Genomic DNA, 19,620 nt, shown 5'->3' with positions numbered 1-19,620 from the left:
TCAAGTAAATCTACATCTACGTAGCACAGCTCCTGATGCTGTACCAGCAGCTGCAGAACTGCTGGGAGAACTGAAGGATTTCATTTTCCACAACAGTTCTTGTAAGAGAGAGGCGAGACCTTTGGGTGTTAATAAATGAAATATGAAGTGATATTCAACATATGTTTAAAGATAGTTGTAGAGCCTCTATATGTGATTGGACTGTTTACACAGGGGAGTTAGCTCATCTGCTTTCAAAGATATCTTTCATTTTGTAGATCTACAGTACAATGCTACAATTTGCTATAGATGGCTGATTATGAGGCTGTTTCCCACACTCCTCAATGCTCAAGGCATGTGGAATCACATTTGTTTTCTTAGGAAAGATGATCATGATCAGCACTTTTATCAGTATGTGTGCCCACCTACTGCATAAAGGTCCACTTTGTAGTTCCAAGAACTGACAGAATGCTTTAGTGAGATAAGGAAATATAACCATTCCTCTAGGGGTGGTTGACAGGGAGAAAAAAAAAAACAAACCCACAATTACCTCAGGGAGCCTTCTGAAAATTCTTGATTTCTTCTGCATTTTCCCTCTCAAAGACACGGGATACAAAATTGCATCGTTCAGGGTCCCTTGATAAGTACCAGTTTCCCGCTCCCAAAGACCCAGTTTAGCTATTTAGATCAAAGATACATTAATTGGCAAAGAACTTAAGGGGAGGAAAAATACATTTGAGTAGGCTAGGAATTAATGCGTCGGATAACATTCCTAAAGGATCCCTTGGAGTGCTCTTATCCCCTGCTGTGCCCTCGTCTGATAAGTGGCTAATGGATTCTATACTCTTTCTCCTTCTTCATTGTTGGACACTCACAGTTGCACAAGGTTGCTGGAGTTCAATACATGAAAAAGGTCTTTCACTCCCCAAAATCGGGTACGTTGGGGACTCTGTGCCGGTAGTGGTGCTGTGGAGGCTTTTCATGACAGCCTGTATCAGGAGGCTGCTGTGGCTTCAACACAAGCTCTGTGGCTCTTCTTGCTGCCCATCTGCTGCATCCTTATTTCCTTACCTGTGGTCTCTGCCTCAATGCTCCCTAAATGTCAGTTCAGCTCTGCTCAACACCACGTCAGCATTAATGTTGTCCTATTGTAGAGGATCCAAGCTGTACAAGAGATAGAGCTCTTATCCCATAAGATGGGCTGGAGACCTTCTCCCTTTTAACTCATTTTGGGCTCCGTTATTTACTGATGTTAGCCTATACTTCTTATTAGAATGACACTTTACCTCAAGCTTGTCTGATGAACTTACTTGAGGTACAACAAAATTACTGAAGTACTTCATTACTGACACCCACATAGCATTGAACCATCCAGTCATTTTTTTATATAGATTTCCTAAGTCCTATGTGGATGGTTGCCTACTGTGCAGAGCCTGGAGTTGTTAGCATCTTTGAATTGTTCTTCTGCGTGTTGCCACTCAAATGTCATTAGTAAGCCCTCGGCTTATTAGGACTTCAAATGTAGGACTCAGCAAAAAAAAAGATTATGTGGGGTTTTTCCCACAATTCAGACAATTCACATATGTAATATTTGAGTCCTTCTAACTCCTTTCTGAAAGCCGTAACAGACGTTGTAACAAATAGTAGTTTTTTAGTTCTAAAAAGGCTATCAGCTATCATCCAAACCAGTTTTGCATCATGATCCAGTATCTGAAGCCTTGTTAAGTAACATCCCATCTGCTAACCTATATCTCTAGAGTCATTTAAGCAGCTAATGTGAATGAATCAAATCATTCCATCTGTACTGTATCAATATTTGGGAAGCTTTTTCTTACTTACAAATTTGTTCTTTGAAAGAATCTTTTTTTTTTTTTTTCCAGAGTGCACCACATTGTCTAATAATCCCCTTCCCATAATGTTCTTAATCCTACACCCTCTCACAAAAGTAATAATTGCTGATAGAAAGGATAATTTAGGCTATGCATTTAATGTACTGGTAAGTCAGTGTTGAACATGAGGAGGAGGAAACATTGGTATACAGGCAGCCCTTCCAGAGACATTGGTATCCTGGAGACTGTAAGCACAGAAGACTCTCTCAGAGTAGATTTTTATCTGCTTACTCTCACATTGCAGCTCTTGCTACATTATTATGAGTGCTGTGTCAGACAACCAATGCTGCTTTTTAGTTTGTAGACCTGGGCACATCTAAATCATTGTACAGGGGCTAGAAAACATACATTTTCATTGTCATAGGCAAGAGCTATATGCAGCATATAGATTGCATGGCCCAGAAAGATCTCCCTTTAGTTGAGTAAATTTTTCCTAGTTGCTTTAGAGAATAAAATTTAAATTATATGCATGCCTTACCCAGATTATAATCATGCTTTTGCCCACTACAATAAAATTAATTTTCATAAGGCTGTCGATTCATATAGATACACATATGGGCACAAATAGAATCCTTCCTGAAGCACCTTGCATTCATTTACAACTTCAGTCTTTTTCCACCAGAATCTTAATCAATAGACACTAATCAAAACAACAGTAGCCTCAACCATACATTGAAAAACAGCTTAGAGTCATTCATAAATGTTTCTCTAACAGGAAGGTGGATTTATATCTTCAATACTTATCAGGAAGAATTTTTAATAGAAAAAGAAAGCTTCTATAAGAAGCTGATAAATAATACTAAAATTGAAAATATATTATAATACAAAAATCAAAACATTAAATCTTCTGCTTACCATTTGGATATATCAGTAAAAATATTTCAAAGTCAACAAAATTAATGGAAAAGCAAAATTGTTAATCCATTGTAAAACCTCTCAGAGGTATCTCAGAGGAATAATAGTTGTTTATTCCCTTGCTATGGTAAGAATATTAGAAACTGTGAAGTCAAAGGCCAATTTCCTAATCGGATGGCATTTTGAGAGCTATTTTATTTAGAGATCCTATGCAGTTTAGAACCAAAGCTGAAATAAGTCTCCGTCTTCTGGGGAAGCAAGATGGCATTCTGTTAAATGCTAGAATTTTATCATTTGAAGGGGGGGAAAAAGCAAAAAGAAAGCAACCAGCGAGACCTAAGAATATAAAAGCATTTGAGATCTCAGAAGGAGTTTAAATCAATGCGCTGCCACAGTTACAGCACAGATGAAAGAGCCTGCTGTCTCAATTGCCAGGAAACTACTTAGAAACTCTTACTTTGATTTTTTTATTATTTTTTTTTGGTAGTCCGTTACATTACCACTAAATGCAGTATATGGGGACATCGCTGCTTTGATGTTGTACAGCTACAACAAATGGAAACTAATACGGTAGAACAGTCAAGCAATGTGATTTGCGTTTGTGTATACAAATATATACCCATCAATCTTCTTCCCTCAAGACTGTATCACTGCCACCCATCTGCTTCCTTAATGTTACTTTTGTTTTCATAAAAATGACAATTCTTTTACACCCATGTTCTGAAAAGTGAAACATATTTTGAAGGGTTGTAAAAATTAAAATTTTCTCCAAGCAATTGTCTCCTACCACAAATTCATTGTTGACAAAGGGTTTTAATAGTCCTTTGAGACAGTTTCAAAGAGGAGCATGACTGCTGCCAGACATTGCAATGTTCTTTTTCTCACAGCTCTACTCACACCAAGAATACTTACACATCTTACAAAGCAACACGTTATTAAACAGGCTAGATTCTCTGAGCTGCTCCAGCCTTTTGCAGTGAACTAGCAGTGTATGAGATTATAGATACACTACCTCTTGTTAGTTGAAAGTAGTGTGGGGAAAAACTGATACAAACATTTCTAGATCTGCATCTCCTCTGCCAATTCTGCTGAAATCCCTGCTATTGATGGAATAGAAAGAATGCAGGTGGAGACTGGGATCCATTTTTGGCACCATCTTCCCCACCATCACCTGTTTAGCTGGGATTTCTCCATATAATAATAATGAGTTTATGTAAAAACTGAAGGTGGTAGGGTAAGAGAGAGTGGACAGAGTAATGCCTGGAGTACATTGTTTCCTCTTTCTAGTGTTGCAGAAAATATTTTTTTCTCTGCAGCATCCTCTAATGGGAAAATGCTAGGACAACTCTGGACAGGAATTGCTTTAGTGGGTGATCTGGCTGGAAATGCCTCAGCCGCCTTGTCTGGGTTCTGCACGGATAGCACAGGTCTTTCACACAGTCCCCCAGGATATGCCAAAGTTTGGACAGGAACCGCATCCAATTTTGTAGACAACAAAACAAAAATAAAATTGAATGCCTCGGTATTTTTCTTGTTGCTCCTAGAAATGTAGACTATGGACAAAACCTAAAAGGTCTTACATAGACAGAGCTCTCAGTAAATGGTCCAGGGGATTTGGCTCGGTAAAGACTTCAGAAATTGGCATCTCTCTGTTGTGTAAAGATTCTGCTAAAAGCAAAGGCATTTACAATGTTTTATAACTGATGTGGTAGTACCTGTCACCAGTAATGAACTTTTTCTTCAAAATACGTAAATTAAAAGTTTCAGATTGATGTCAGTGATTAATAACAATATAGTAACCCGTAAAATTCTTTTTACACAATAATAATCTCCTGCCAATGTACTCCAGGTCCTCAATTAAGATTTGTAATGGCTCTAGATCCTTTGACAAAGTTAGGCTGAGGATTTATGTTTATTTAGTAATAGAGCAGACAGGTCATTTCTTATGCAAGACATCAGCAGACCCCTTTGCATGCCTCTCCCATCATTGCATTTTGCAGAACAGTTTCACATAGAGCCTTAGCCTGTGATTCATTTCGCATTCCCATTCCCCAATGAGATCATTTAGTGTATGTTTGATTTACCAGCAGCAAAGCAGGCATTGTATCTTTTAGTATCTCAGGCATGTCTGTATAGATTAGAATTGTAACCTACAGTTGCAATTTATACTGTGAAGAGTTTTAGATTTCAGAATACTGAGCACACAATATAATTGATGCTACATAGCATGTTGGCCTGCTTGTCTCTTTTGGGGCGTAATGGGCAATCATTGGAGTCTGGATCTGGGGGAGAGGGGAGAAGGTCAGATGTTAAAAATGAAATTGTAGCAATTCTACTGCCAGTGCAGAGCCAGGCAATGCAGTAAAACCAAGATTGGGCAAAATTTTCTCCCTTTATATTAGTGCAGTATGAATAATATACATTGCCTTCCTAAGTAGAAAAAAATGTAGCACCTTTCTCTTCTAGCCCAAGTTCTGGTCCAAGGCTAGAGACAAACACAAGCAAGACAGCAGGACAGCACTTGTCAGCAGGACAGCTAGCAGCTTATTGTGATCTGGACCTCACTCTGTCCCATGGGTTGCTCCCAGGGCCTGTCTCTCCCAGAGAAGAAAAAGCTACTTTCTATCTAAACGTTTCAGGTGAAACTGGACTGCTCTTCACACCCAGAAAATCAGGTACCAGCGGAAGAAGGGGCTCAACGTTTAGCTTCGCAAGGGAGAGGAAGCATGCCTGTTCCCAGAGCAAGCAGCAGGAGCAAAGTGTGGGCATTAATGATGTGTGGAGACGGGCTGGTTCAGTTCTTCTGTGATTTTTCCGGATGCGTGAGTTTGAGTCTCACCTGGTCTATTGCCCTGCCACTTCTCTTTTGCTGAGAAGAGGGCATGGTGTCATTTAAACTGGTGATTCAGAGGCAGCCAGGTATGATGCTAAAAACCTCTCTCTGTGGTGTAGAAATTGTCATGGCTGATGGGTCAGGGTGACCTTTTATCTTGACTTTGTTCACCACCTTTTAAAATGCAGCAAAGGTTTGTACCTTGGTTTATGAAAGATACGGTAAGCCTAAAACACAAATCTCGCCATCTGATATGTGCAACATAACAAATTTTAACGTTCAGAATGTTTTAAAATTTGCCAAAACCATGGCAAAACTATTTCTGTTGGTTTTGCATGTGTTAATGTTTGAATCTCTCATGTTCTAGGAAAGGCCCATAAACATAAACACTTGCTTTTATCACAGTGAAATCAGTGAATGACATGTCTTTGGTTAATTATCTGCACCATTGGGCACCATAGTCATAAGGCTCCTACAGAAGGGGAGAATCTTCTCAAACTACTTGCTAATTCTGTTTCTAAGTCTCTCCATTTCAGATAACATTTTTTTTTGTTCAGAGATTTACATTTTTCTTAAAAAATTGTATTTTGCCTTCAGCTTTGGAACCTACTTGGCTTTCCAGGGAAGGCAAAAAGTGCACTGTACATAGATTCAGAGGGGTCAAATGTTAGCTCTTAGTGTGATATCATCTTCTGCACATTTTTATATTATTGCAGTTCATAACACTGCACCACAAAATGGAAAACAGTAAAAGCCTCTTTATTTATAAGGTTATTACAGGTATCCTCCAGTGTATCTCATGTGTATACATCCTGTCAAAATATTTCAGGATTTTGACAACAGTGCTTGAATTTGTTTCAAGTGACATGACATGGCTTTTAACTGTATTTTTTTTCAGTTTTAGTATTTTTAAGAATAGCTAATAAAAGTGTTACCCATGCACTAAAAAAATAGAGAATCCCTTGGTGAACAAAAAGGTTTAAATAAGCATCAGTTGAGTTTTGCAGTTAAATAACCTGTACAGGAAATTATTATTATGTTCTCTATAATTGTTCTGGAAAAAAAGAAAAGTATTGAAGTCTATGGAAGGCATTACAGACCTAATTAATCCCCACACTGTTTCTCCAGAGAAACAGATTTTGTGTAATGTAGATGCACTTCATAGGAAATGTTCTTGTGATTATTTTATAGTTTGCCCTTATTTTTTCTTGTACAGCTGTAGTGCATGGTATTTTACAACGTGATGTGTACCTGTCTTCAGAATTGCAAGTTGCATTATCATTTCTGGAATGTGAAAAACAACTCTATATTTCCCATAATTTTGAAGTGTTAATGTCAATTACGATCCAAGGTGTGTTTTCATATCCAAGGAGTGTGGATGTGCTTGTGCACGTGCACACAGCCATGTTCTTAAATAGCTGGCTACTACATTGTTGTGTTCATTATGTGTATATAAGTGTAGATACTATCAGGAGCATTCTTTTCAGCTTTTAGAATAAAAGCTGAATCACAGGCTGAAAACACTGACACATCTGGAATTTCAGAGCATTTCAGGGACTAACAATTAATGGTACTCAATCAACCCTGCACCTCGTCACTGATGGATGATAATGAGGTGTTGAGAGAAGAGTCAGGGATTTTTTAGTCACTTGTCAGTTTGTTTGGGGACCTCTGTGGGTTTAAATCTGAGTTGATATCCATGAAGTGGCCCAGAAGAATCTGTGTAAATGGTTAGACTATTCTCTGCTGTCAGTAGTTTTATGTTTACCTTTTAAGCTCTGCAGGTTAGGGATCATTGCTTTACATGTTTATAAAGCTATATTGATATCTAAGTTTCTAAAGTATCTAAAATAAAGGGGCCTGGCTTCCCAGTACTACTGAATGGCAAATGGTGATTAGCAGAAGGGGACCATTCTTCTGCCCCTGACAATGCTCGCCCATAGTAGCAGGTGATCATAATGGATGCTGGCTGTTGACACACTTATGTTGGAACTAGATTCTTCTCAGGGGTATCCGATGAAAGGAAAAGAGGCAATGGACACAAACTGGAACACAGGAAATTCCGCTCAAATATAAGAAAAAGCTGCAAGGGAGAATGAACATTGGACCAGGTTCCCCAGAGGGGTTATATAATCTCTGTCTTTAGAGATATCCAAACCCTGACTGGATACAGTCTTGGGTAGCCTCCTCTAGTTGAACCTTCACTGAGCTGGGAGGTTGGACAAGACAATCTCTAGAGATGCCTTGCAATCTCAGCAAGACTGTGGTTCTGTGATTTGCTTGACTGAGACCTAACTGAATATGTCTGCACTTCCTGAGCACACAGGCTGGGGAATGTCACTGTCTGTCTGCAGGCAAGGATCTGAGCAGGGCTGATGGTTTGCCAGTGTGCTTGGCCTGCTCAGCATCAGCGCCCTAGTAGGCACACTTGGGGCTGAGCTTGCTTGTTGGGGCTGAACAGCCTTCACATCTGGTCTAAGGGCTGCTGTTAGGGAACCTAGGTGTAACTAGTGTAACCTGCAGTGGTGGTATCGTGACATTGGATTAAGCAGCCAATTAATATCCTGAATTCTTGTAGTTCTTTCCCAGTAACTTGCAGGGAGGGTCATCTGATAATCAGTAAGTCCAAAGAGCTTGTTAATTCCATATGTTCCTCTGCCAGGATGTTGCTAATAACTGACATATCTTAGGTGTGCAGTGCCATCCAGAATCAAGATTTCACGGTTATCGATGACTACTGCACTGGACTGCGAGCTCTTCTTTACTTGAAAAGCATTGAGGAACTTGAAGACTGGAATGGACAGAGTCCTGCAACCATGCGCCATCAGAAAGGAAAACCAGTACCTCGAATTGCTGATCTGGTGGGAAAGGTACGTTGTTTCATTGCTATTCCTGTATATTGACACTATGTCTTGGTTTGAATGTAATTCCATAATCACTGTATGCAATTTCTGCAACCTACTTGGTTAACCATTGCTGCTCTAACAATTAGTCACCAAGTCTTTTTCCTTCTGAGTCTTAACAAATTTCTGAAGGAAGCTTAAATAGACAGAGTTGAAATAACTTGATATGGGATAACATTTTTACTGTAAATATGATCTCTCAACTTGATTCATAACATCGCGTCTTTAAAAATAGTGTAGGACGTAAAATTACCAACACATTGGAACAAGTTATGGAACTGCTTGTTTCAATGAAACTCAACTTGATTCAGATTGATTTCAATATTGTGCCAGAAGTTCCTGAGTATTCCAGCCAGGGTGCAACATTCAGGAGACATGAATACCCCCTAGTACTGGATGTGATCAGTTGAGACAACTTGTCACAAGCCAGCTTTTAGTTGGAACACTAGATCCGGTAGCATCATCATACCTGAGCATCCCATGGTCTTTCACGTGTGTTGACTCCCAGAACCTCTGCAAGGCAGGGAAGTTCCAGGTGAGGAAGAGCGGCACCGAATAATTTAATAGATTCCACAAAATCATTTAAACCTAGAAAATCTGTGGTGGGATAGGAACGTAAACTAGGGTCTCTCTGAAGTCCTAACCTCTGGACTGTCTTTCCTTTCTGTTGTAGTAGTTCCCTGCTACAAAAGCACCTTTGGAGATTTTTGCCAGGTGCAATGGGTCTGCAGCCGCCTGCTCACCCCTCCACCAGGGCACGGGCTGATCCATGCTGAGAATCAGGGAGGTGTAACTGGCTTCCTACTGATGCCCTGCTGCCTACTGCTCTAAGCAAAATACCTGCACAGCAGGGAGGCTGAGCTTTTGTTTCTGGTTACTAGAGGGGATCACTTTGAAGACTGATTTCAGTTATACATCATGCCTATTGATTATCCTTCCAAAAATCTGATATAACACTGTTGAAAATGTTGTAAAAAGTAAAGAATTACTAAAGAATAGGATTTGGAGTGTCAAACGCCTCCAAATCTCTGCTTATCGTTGCCGACGACTGGAGTTGGATTTAGCAGGAGATTAGAGACTCCTATATTGTTGTTGTTCTCTGTGGAGCTCTGAAAATTATAACATTACCTTCCAGGAGAAAAGACAATCCTATTTCTAAAGCTCTGGATAATACGCTGCTTAAAAATAAAACGAGATATAAGCAGTTTCATTTTCATCTACTTATGTTAAGCAGTTAAACCAGGCTCAAAGGGTTATATCTAAACTTCCTTCCTTTAACACCTGTAGAAACATACACAGCATTTCCAACTCATGTAACAGAGATTTGTTGTAATTGTTCTCCAAAGTTGCAGTGTTCTATCTTTGTAATACATCTGTATTTTACTAAACAGGCAACCATTGTCAAAGATGCTTCTCATGTCCTTTTGAATGAGAAAAAAAAATAATTCTTAGTCTTTTGCGCTTGTCGGTACATCAATAATTAACTTTAAAAAGGTAGCGTGAAAAGCTGCTTTAAGGAAGCATTTAATAATTCAAAGGAATCTTAACTTGAAACAGGTCACATGAAAAAGAATGAAAAACAAAGCCCTGTGTAATCCTGTCTGGCTGGCTCTGTTAGACATGTAAAATGAACAAGGCACACACAATATAACTGATTGTGTATTTGATTGCCCTTAGCACTGAGTTATATCATTGGATCATTGCTACTAAATAATAACATATAAAGTTAACCAGGCTACATCATTGATAAGGTAGTGATATATTTTAGGCATAAGCTCAGGATGGCTGTTAGTCCAGGAATGAACATTCAAGGGAAAAGGAAGAAAAATAATACAGCATGGGTAAAAGGAAATACCATGATAAATGATCCTACTAGGGGCAATCAAATACAAAGGCTTGATATCATTAATATTTATAATATCATAATTAGCAAGACTGTGCCTAAGCAGTGTTATTAGTGTAACTAATTATGTTATCATAAACTAAGTTTGCAGTATTATAGGAATCAGTATTCTTACCTTCATAAATTATTATCAATATTGGATTTCATGTCCTTGTGCCTAGTAAATTTAGTTAAGTGCTGTAGTTTCATCTAGATTCAAACACAAATATCTAGCTTGCTTGGCAGCAAGTCATAACACACACTTCTGATTCTCTTTCTAAAATAAATTCACTAAAAAGCATGCCATTGCTCTCTATTTGGAAAAGAGAAGATAGCCTGTAGATGTGATGTATATGTTCTCATCGATAAAAGTAATGTGTAGGAATATATATGTTACACATGGAGTAAAATGTGAAAGCCAAAATCCTGCATTGCGATGTAAAAAACTTACAAGAAGCTGTCCAAATTTGAGAAGCCCTATGCCCCATGAGAAGCTGCAGAGCAAATACTGATGAACTTCTGCATTCAAAAAAACCCTGAAAATGAGTTTGATATGTTGTATTTTTGGTGAAGTAAATGTAAAAATATAAAGGAATCATTGCCCATTTTGTTACAAAATTCCTATTAATTTTCATATAGAATCACAGGGATAAGATGTTCAGGCAATTGACAATTTAATGAGAAGGAATTGAGGGACAAGAATAATTTCCAACAATGTCAAGAACCACTTGCCTTCCGATTGTATACAAATTCATTGACCCTCTCCCAGTTTTTAATATATTACAGTTAGGACCAGTTCTATTCCCAGCTAAGAGTATCTATTCCCATTCATAAGAGTATCTATTTTGATTCACAGTGCAATATTGAATGTTAATGTCTGTATTTTTATATAGCAGTGCACTATTCTTTTGATAATTCATTTTCTTTTCTGGTTTCAGCATCAAACAGATGCTGAGTGCAGAGTGTTGCCACAGGAGAGTGACACAGTAGAGTTTTGTCATGAAATATTGTAGTACTAGATGACCAGAGTAAACTAAAAGATACATACTTTCTTCTAAATGGTGCACCTGACATCAAACTGAAGCTGTCTTGCCATGCAGTCACCAGATAAATGACAAACTGAACAGTTATCACTGTCAGTTGTTACATTTATCACAATAATTTCCTTCCTAAGTAGAAAGAATACTAAAAATACTGTGCTAAATAGTGTAATATAATAAGCAGTTTAATAGCAAACACATCAACTTTTGGCTGAAAAAGAAAATAATTTTGATTAGTACCTGTTCATGCTTCTGGATTAATGAAACTGATACTTTCATCTGATAATTTATAGCCTTTAACATATGAGAAGCATCATAGCACTGGAAAATATTTTGGAAACTTGGTGTTTTTATGTTTTTCACTGTTGCAGGACATATTTTTTCATATATAAACCCCAAATTTATCATCTTTGAGCCAGCTAGTAGATATTTTCTGATCGTCTTTTCAATAGTGCTGGCTTTTTCCCTTTTGCTAACACAGCAGTTGCTGCTGGAGTCAATTCTTGCCGTTGTCCAAGATATGACCTGTGGTACTACACTGCCTGTAATAGTAATGAGATTCCCGCTTAGAAATGCTAACCTCAGTCATGGCTTCCAGTCACCGGGTGATACTGTTTTCCATAGCTCCACCGATTTTATTCCTTCTTTCCTGCGGTTGTAACCTTACCCATAACTGCTCCGAAGACAGTCCTAGCACAGATGCTGCATCAGACTCACAAAGGTGGAGAAAGCCAGTCTTCTAGACTTCCTTGCTCATTGCTTTTTGCAATTTATTTAGTTGTCTGGCTTTTTTTCTGTGGGAGGACCTGACATTTGAAGCCTTGACACAGATGACTGTCATTAATATCACCTCTGAATCACCTTTCCATTAAATGCACGGAATAAAACTTGTCAGCTTGTCTCAGCTATAATCTCAGCTTGCAAATCTCGACACTGAGATGAGAGAATGGCAAGGTAATGATGACACCACACTGCTTCTCAGTGACTCCCTTGAGGAAGAACTTTTGTAAAAGCACACTTACCTCAGCATGAATTTAGGACTGAGATCAAGTGCATGATGCAATCAGGCAGACAGTTAAGATGTAGAGCATGCTCTTACAACCCAAAGTTATTAGGGTGGCTGCATAAGAGAGAGGAAGAGCACAGGTGGTATCCTTACAATCCAAAATTAACAGAATTATGTTTTAAAATAATGTTCCTGAGTTTCTCAGGAAGATACATGACCAGGAGCAATAAAGGTAACTGTTCTCACTAGGTATCTGGATAAGGTACGATATTCCCCAGAGTTTTGATCTCCTGTGCGTAGTCACTGTCTCACCTTGTCTGTTTATTACAGAACTCTTTTATTAGTTGCTCACTGATCTTACTCCAGAAAGCTGAAGTGATTATGTCCCAGAAATGCACTGATGTCAGCTGGTGGTCAAAGAAGTGGTATAGTGTTTTTTCTGTATAAACTTCCACCTAATGTCAGCCATAAAAATCATACTTAACACAGTGGCCTTTATACATGCCGGGTAACTAAACATTAGAATTATAGCAGTGTATTCAGTTGGTAGGTGTGGGTTTATAAGAAGAGGTAAACATAAATGGATGTTTCATACCTTGCTTTCAGCAGCAGAAGTTTTGCAAAAACTGGCCATTATTTGATCGTGTCACAAGATTAAAAATTTAAAAAGAAAAAGTAATAATTTAAGCATTGATTCCAGAGGTATCCAAAACTCAAAACAAATTGGTTTTCATAGAGGATCCTCCTCAACTGTTAAGCCTGTGCTGTATTGAAAAATCTTAAAAACATATCTGATAAAAGCACATTTATGGAAGGAGGTTTTCTCCAAGAGACAGATGAGAGATAATGATCCTGAACATGCACAATGGTTGAACTTCAGTGAAAATTCTCATCACCTTAAATTTAGCAAGCTGCTGAGTTTGTTCTCTGAATGCGTGGAATTTCCATCTAGACTGAAAAACAGAGTTCCTCCAAGTATCTATGGGTACTAATAACTGAGTCTTCTGAACAGTACAAACCTGCTAAATTGTAACTTGATTGCAGTAAAATCTAAATAGGCTTTTGCATGGCTGAGAAAAAAATCTTGCTATACCATCAACATTTCATATGAAATATTAAATCAGTTCTTCTATTAAATAAATAAATAAAATGTGAAGCCCCAGCCATCCAAAAACGCTATTGCAATGCATGCAGGAAGTTTTGGCTGTCTTCAGATTCTTCAAGACCTCTGACGGCCTCCACTGAGCAGAGGTTTTCACCCTTCATTTTTTGAAGTTCTCTTTGTTCAGGAAGGCAAATTTGTCCAGTATGGTAAAGCACTGTCCCCTTGTTTCCTGGTGTCCTGGTTTAGCCCCAGCAGGTGACAAAGAACCACAGAGCCATTTGCTCACTCCCCTCACCCCCAGCAGCAGGATGGGGGGAGAATTGGAAGAGAAAGGCAAAACTTGTGGGTTGAGATAAAGGCAGTTTAACAGAACAGCAAAAGAAAGATGAAAACAACAATAATACTGCTAAAGGATTATACAGATACGATTCATATACAGCTGGTCACTGAGAGGAACCTGAAGCCTAGCCTGCTCCCAAGCAGCAATTCCTGTCCCAGCTCCTTGTGACAATTAACCCTATCCCTGCCAGAACAAGGATAAGAAGATAGAACGTATCTGGCCATATCCAGAAATATGGACCATCTCATCAAACGGTGGTATAGAAATTGTAATAAAAAATTAACATTGATGAAAGAACACTTTTTCCCATATTGACACCAGTAGTTTTGAAGAATAGTCAGAGAGGGGGGAAATTAATTTTAGGCTTTTTGATCCTTTTTTGCCATTAGCTAAGGCTTGCACCTGAAATACAGCTCTCAGCCAGGGAAAGCCTCTGAAGTGTAAGCCAGTATTGATCAAGAAAGCTCTTGGTGTAGGATATTATGGGAACTGTGCATCAGCACACTCAGTGACTGTTGCCACATATGCTTGTTGGCTTGACCGAAAATAAGGCTCTGCCGAAACATACCTGAACCAGCATCTGCAGGCAGATGAGGAAGTCCTTTCCTCCTGCTTCCCCCTCTTCACTCTTTCCCCTTCTCCCCTGATGTGATGAAAGGTCTTCACAGGTGTGGCTCCAGGGGGGAGCCTGATGGTTCCTTGGTGGAGCATCACCAGCAGCGTTTTGGGGAGCACCAGCAGAGCACCCCACTGCGCAAGGCACACTTAGAGTGTTCATTGCCATTGGTGAACCTCCCAGCATTTGCAAACCTAAAGCAATTATGAGCAATCCCCGGCCTGACCAATTTTTAGATGAAAGGACGTCTCTAGCATTAATTTTTTTTCCTAACTGGTCTATTATGGAAGTTTATGTTGTGATTATCTACAGTGCAGTTTCTCACTGCACTGTAGATAATCTGGAGTCTGGAGGTTGTTACATTAAATGTATCTTCCCTAACAGTGAAGCCATTTGCAGTAGAAATGGATAAAACAAAAGGAACTAGGATTATTAAAGTGGATTTAAAGTAGTTTAATCTTTGTGGGTTTTATATGAACTGTATGCTAAATTTGCTTCGAGCACTGAGTTTAAAGTTTCATATTCACAGCCAGTAAATGTGGCTATTAAGAAACAATGTATTCACGTTAACTCCTTGGCTGTGGCGGTTTTAGTGCATTCACTGCTGGCAACGGACATCAAGCCAGGAAAATCCAACTCCTGATGCAAAAGGATTTAAAAAAAAAATCCAGGCACTGCCAAAAATACATAATTCTTTTTTTGTACTCTGCAGTTTGTTTTACTTAGGGAAACGGCCTGGTCATACCCTGCAGCATGCATTCATTACAGTGATCTTTGACTGGCAGATGCAGAGTAATAAGATGCATATTTTAGTGCTTATTATAATACCCTGTCCAAAAACAACTTGACAAATTTGTGATTTCGACAGTATCTCATTTTGCTGGCTGCAGTGCTCTGTGATTGCCTGGTCCACGTGGCTTGCAGATTATGCATACCACCAATACTGCTCATTAAAATGGCCACAGTTCACCAGTTTCGGTAGCTTGGAACGAACTTGGAATGAATTATTATACAACAAAGAGGCTGCTGTCATGCAGAACAAAAGACAAGCAAAAGAGAGCTTTGGCTTAATGAGGCTAAGTGAGTGTCTCCCCTGCATCACCAGCTACTTGACGGCCTTTGAGCATGGATTTTTTTCTCCACAGGCCAAAACCTTTGGTCTATTATTTTGTGTTTATGCACCTTGAGGCTAATATACATTTTAATATGCTGCACATGGAGAAAAAAATCAGCCATTAGATTAGAACATGTGCACTCCCTGTTAAGTTAATGACAGCCGAACATAGAGATAAATTTAGGTTTTCATATTTAATTATAGCACAGCGCAGTACGTTTAGCAAGGATAAATTGCACTATTATTATGCTTCATTTTTTTTGACATCTTTTCATATTAACCATGCGCACTTACCCCCACTTCCTCCCCAGTGTCACACATAATGTCTCTGTGCATCATCCTTCTCTAACACCATTAATTTTTTATTCTGTACCATTGTATATGTATTGTTGTATTTGTTACTTAGGGTTAGCTTGCTAGTTGGATAAAACCATTCAAAACAGCCCCTGTGTTAGGTGATCTACATAAGCAATAAGGACAGAAAAGACATAAAAGAACTGGCCTGCGTGGCCAGACGTGGCTTCTCACATCTGCTCCCAGAGCAGGGGTTCCCAGCCCTTCTCCCCTGGATGCCTTCAGCACAGTGCGCACTGTCTGCGGCTGCAGAGCAGTAGCCCCTTTCTCAAGCAGCTGAATTAGAAAAGCCAGAGAAATAACGCATGGAAGGTTGAATGAGTTCTACAGGCATTTGTAGTTGGATGATATTAATGCGGACAATGGTGGTGTTAATATAAAATGTCTCTATTCTGAAGAATTTAGCATTGATTTATTGTATGGGAACTAAACCAGAGCTAATGCTGCTAGGTGGTTTCTGCTGTTTGTTGGGGCTTTGTATATGCGTTACCTCTGTTTGTCAGAGCTGTTGCTCCAAGAATAGCATCAGGAATTAGGACAGACTTCAGCCTTACAGAAGACAATATAAAATTAAATGTAGAGGCAAGCTGGCATGCAATTCAGCCTTTGCTTGTCCTTATCAAGTTTTAATGGCAGTATTTGACAATTTCTGTGCTGCCATGAACTTGATGGTGATGTTGGGCTATTTGTTACTACCTAAGAGGGCTTTTAGATTTGCTTTCAGCTCTGGGCTGAACTATTGAGGTAGCTGTGGTTTGTGAAAAATATGTTTGCATGCTTCACAAAATTAAGGAAATACTGCTATTTTCCCGAGTGGATTAGAGCAGGTAATAACTCATAGGAAGAAGATTTTCCTCCTCCCGCTGTGTGTATAAGCAAGTAGAAGATATTATGCTACAGGCGTATTCCTAGATTATTCCTTATTGGATAGTTGTTTCGTGACAGAAGACACTGTGGCTTGATGACCAGAGGGTCATGACAGGAATAATAATCACCATATGAAAGGGTGTCTGGATCTTGGTGATAAAGCATTCCTCATCGCAATCAGTCAGCACTTGCTGGTGCAAGAATTTTCCTCAATGGCAGAGATCAGCTTTTTCATATTCATTGACAGCAAATCGGTCTCTCACTCTACCTCTCGCTCTCCCCCTCCTCCCCCCCTCCCCTTTCTCCAACCTTCAGTTCTGTACCAGCTTTTACTGCCAAAGAGATTTTTCTTTGTCAGGTGAAACTCATGGAGTTTGGGGATGTTTAGGACACTGCAATATTCATTGCATTGATATTAGTTGCAGTGCCTTATGCTTTGTATCCTCACTGAGTAAAGCCCTGGTCAGTAGTGATTGATAGCTAATTGTCTACAGTTCAAGCTCTAGAATATGTGTTGGCAATTAATTTATGTGTGCAAAACTCTTCTCCCTGATTTTGTAAGTGCAGATTTTGATGCAAATTGCATCTGTGAAAGAAAGGTTGTGCCTTTCAAAATGTAAGCTATAATTACTAGTCTGAGAACCTGATGATATGAAATTCTTCCTCTAGATTCTACCCCTAGTGAGAGAAGTCATCTATTAACAATATTGTGTATTTCTAAGCAGTACTTCTAACCGTCTTTTTATTCATTAAGCACTAGTAAAATGTGTGATATTATACAAGATGTAGTGTTACGGAGTTGCAGGCTATATCCTACAGACATCCAGATGGCTGAGAAACATCTATGCAATCAGAAGTGTCTCTTCGGTATCTACAGGTAGCTATTATTAGGAAAACCTGCTTTTATTTATGTGCTCCCATTTTGTTTATGGTACTAGCCACAGATGTACTTACTGACGTGCATGTAAAGACTTGGGCTTTTAGCTTCTGAAAGAATCATTGTCGGTTTAAGCTTCTCATGTAAGAAAGTCTGTGGTATTTGTGATAGACAGCAGACTAAGTATTCAGTTTCAGACTGTTTTTCAAGAACTGTGTTATTCTTGTGCTAGTTTTGAGAGGGATTTTGACTGCAACATCTCTTCATTTTCTTAGGCACATATTTATTTGGCCCTTACACACAGCCCTAAGTGTAGTGACATGCACAGGTGTATGAAAAATCCAGAAGGAGTGATTTATGGGGAGGAACTAAAGAAGCTATAACTCTTAGGTGTCCATATGTCCTGCCTAAATGATGTGTGTAAACCTAAGAGGTGGAGAACTCAGTGGTCTACAAATATTTGAAGCTTGCAGTCAATTGAGACAGGGGGATTTTATGATGTAAAGTGAGAACTCAACCAAGACTGATGAGTTGAATTGGAAAAAAGAGGAAATATTCAGGAAAAGCGGGAGAAAAATTATCCTGGTTGGAAAGAAAGCCCTTTTGTAGAAATTATGGTGTTTTCTTTCTGGGTTGCTGAGATTAAAGTTAGGGAGGACTTCTAAAATTTGAATGTGTGAAGTCTAACAGACGTACTGCTGGGAGAAGTGTCCAGTTTCTAGCAGTACGTGCCAGACACATAGACTTTTCCTGTCTGAGTTGCACAAGCTAGCCTACGGCGCCTCCCAGCATTTCAGCTGCATTCTTGAAGCCACAGCATTGTAACAAATTGTTCAGATAATAACTCAGTATAAGCGACTTCTGCTAACAGTATCTAATAAGATGCAATTGAAATCTCTTTTTTGTTTAAATTTTAAGATCATACTTAAGGAACTTAAATATGATTATGTCCTTTCCCACCTATTTTATTTTTATTGCTATAAAAAACCCTTGAAGGTTTTCCAGGAATCTTGTGTGGTTTTGATCCAACCACATGGATGCCTCAGCAGTCAGAGCAGTACTTCTGGAGTTTTTATGGACAAATGGGTTAAAAATGGGTTTCTGTTTCATTGCCCATTAGTCATACATTGGCACAGGGCAACTGTCCCCAGTGACTGCACAGAGCTGTTGGGCACACCATTTCTACGTGTAGGAGTTGATAAAAGAGATTTCTGCACTTTGCTGACCTATTCATGCTGTACAGAATTCATTAAGGCCCAGGAACTGCGTTTGGGTTGTTCCAGGGAACAATTACAGCCAGCCTGTAATCTGCTGCTCCGCAGCACATTGGGGCTCTGTAATAGTTTGAAGGGGCCTGGCAAGAATTTTATTGATTTCTTGGGATCTCATTCAGGCTGATTGCACTTGGGTACTCTGATGGTTGATGCTTAAGAACACCAACCCTAGCTGTTATTAAGAAGGTGGGTCTAATTCTCACATAGGCAGGACCTTGTTTGCCCTTCATTCAATTCAGCAGACAAGTTTTAATGAAATAGCACCCTTTTATTTTTTATGCCACATCTCTGCCTTTGATTGCCACATTTGGAACTATCCAGTGTAAGTAAGTCAATGTATAACCCATATATTGGTCAGGATATGTCATATCATATATCTGTTCTTTCATTAATCATTTTGTCTCTTTCCTTTTTGACTGCTTGGAATAATTAATGCAGTTTTTTATATTACTATGTTGTATTTCTTCCAAGTTGCTGATTTATTTATACATAAAAGCTATAAAATACCTTGTTGTTTTATACAGTATGTCTGGATTCATGAGAAACCCAGAAGTATATCACTGAAATAGTACATATTTTTTAGGTCGTTCAAGACAAGACCTAGCAGTTGAGTTTAAAGTAGTTGAATTCTAGAACCTATCCACCATAATTTTATTTATTTATATTACCTATCATTACAGCATAGA

The 19,620-nt window shown here is 38.9% G+C and overlaps 1 protein-coding gene across 1 annotated transcript in view; it reads left to right on the top strand.

The window, feature by feature from the left end:
- DPYD (dihydropyrimidine dehydrogenase) overlaps window positions 1–19,620 on the top strand; it is a 369,255-nt gene that overhangs the window by 313,620 nt on the left and 36,015 nt on the right. The window contains exon 20 of the mRNA XM_014939498.1: window positions 8,247–8,426. Within this exon, the coding sequence (XP_014794984.1) occupies window positions 8,247–8,426 (180 nt within the window). The remainder of the gene's footprint in view (window positions 1–8,246; window positions 8,427–19,620) is intronic.

Source organism: Calidris pugnax, unplaced genomic scaffold (assembly GCF_001431845.1).
Source record: "Calidris pugnax isolate Ruff unplaced genomic scaffold, ASM143184v1 scaffold18, whole genome shotgun sequence".
Lineage (NCBI taxonomy): Eukaryota > Metazoa > Chordata > Aves > Charadriiformes > Scolopacidae > Calidris > Calidris pugnax.
This window is presented reverse-complemented; position numbering and strand designations above follow the sequence as displayed.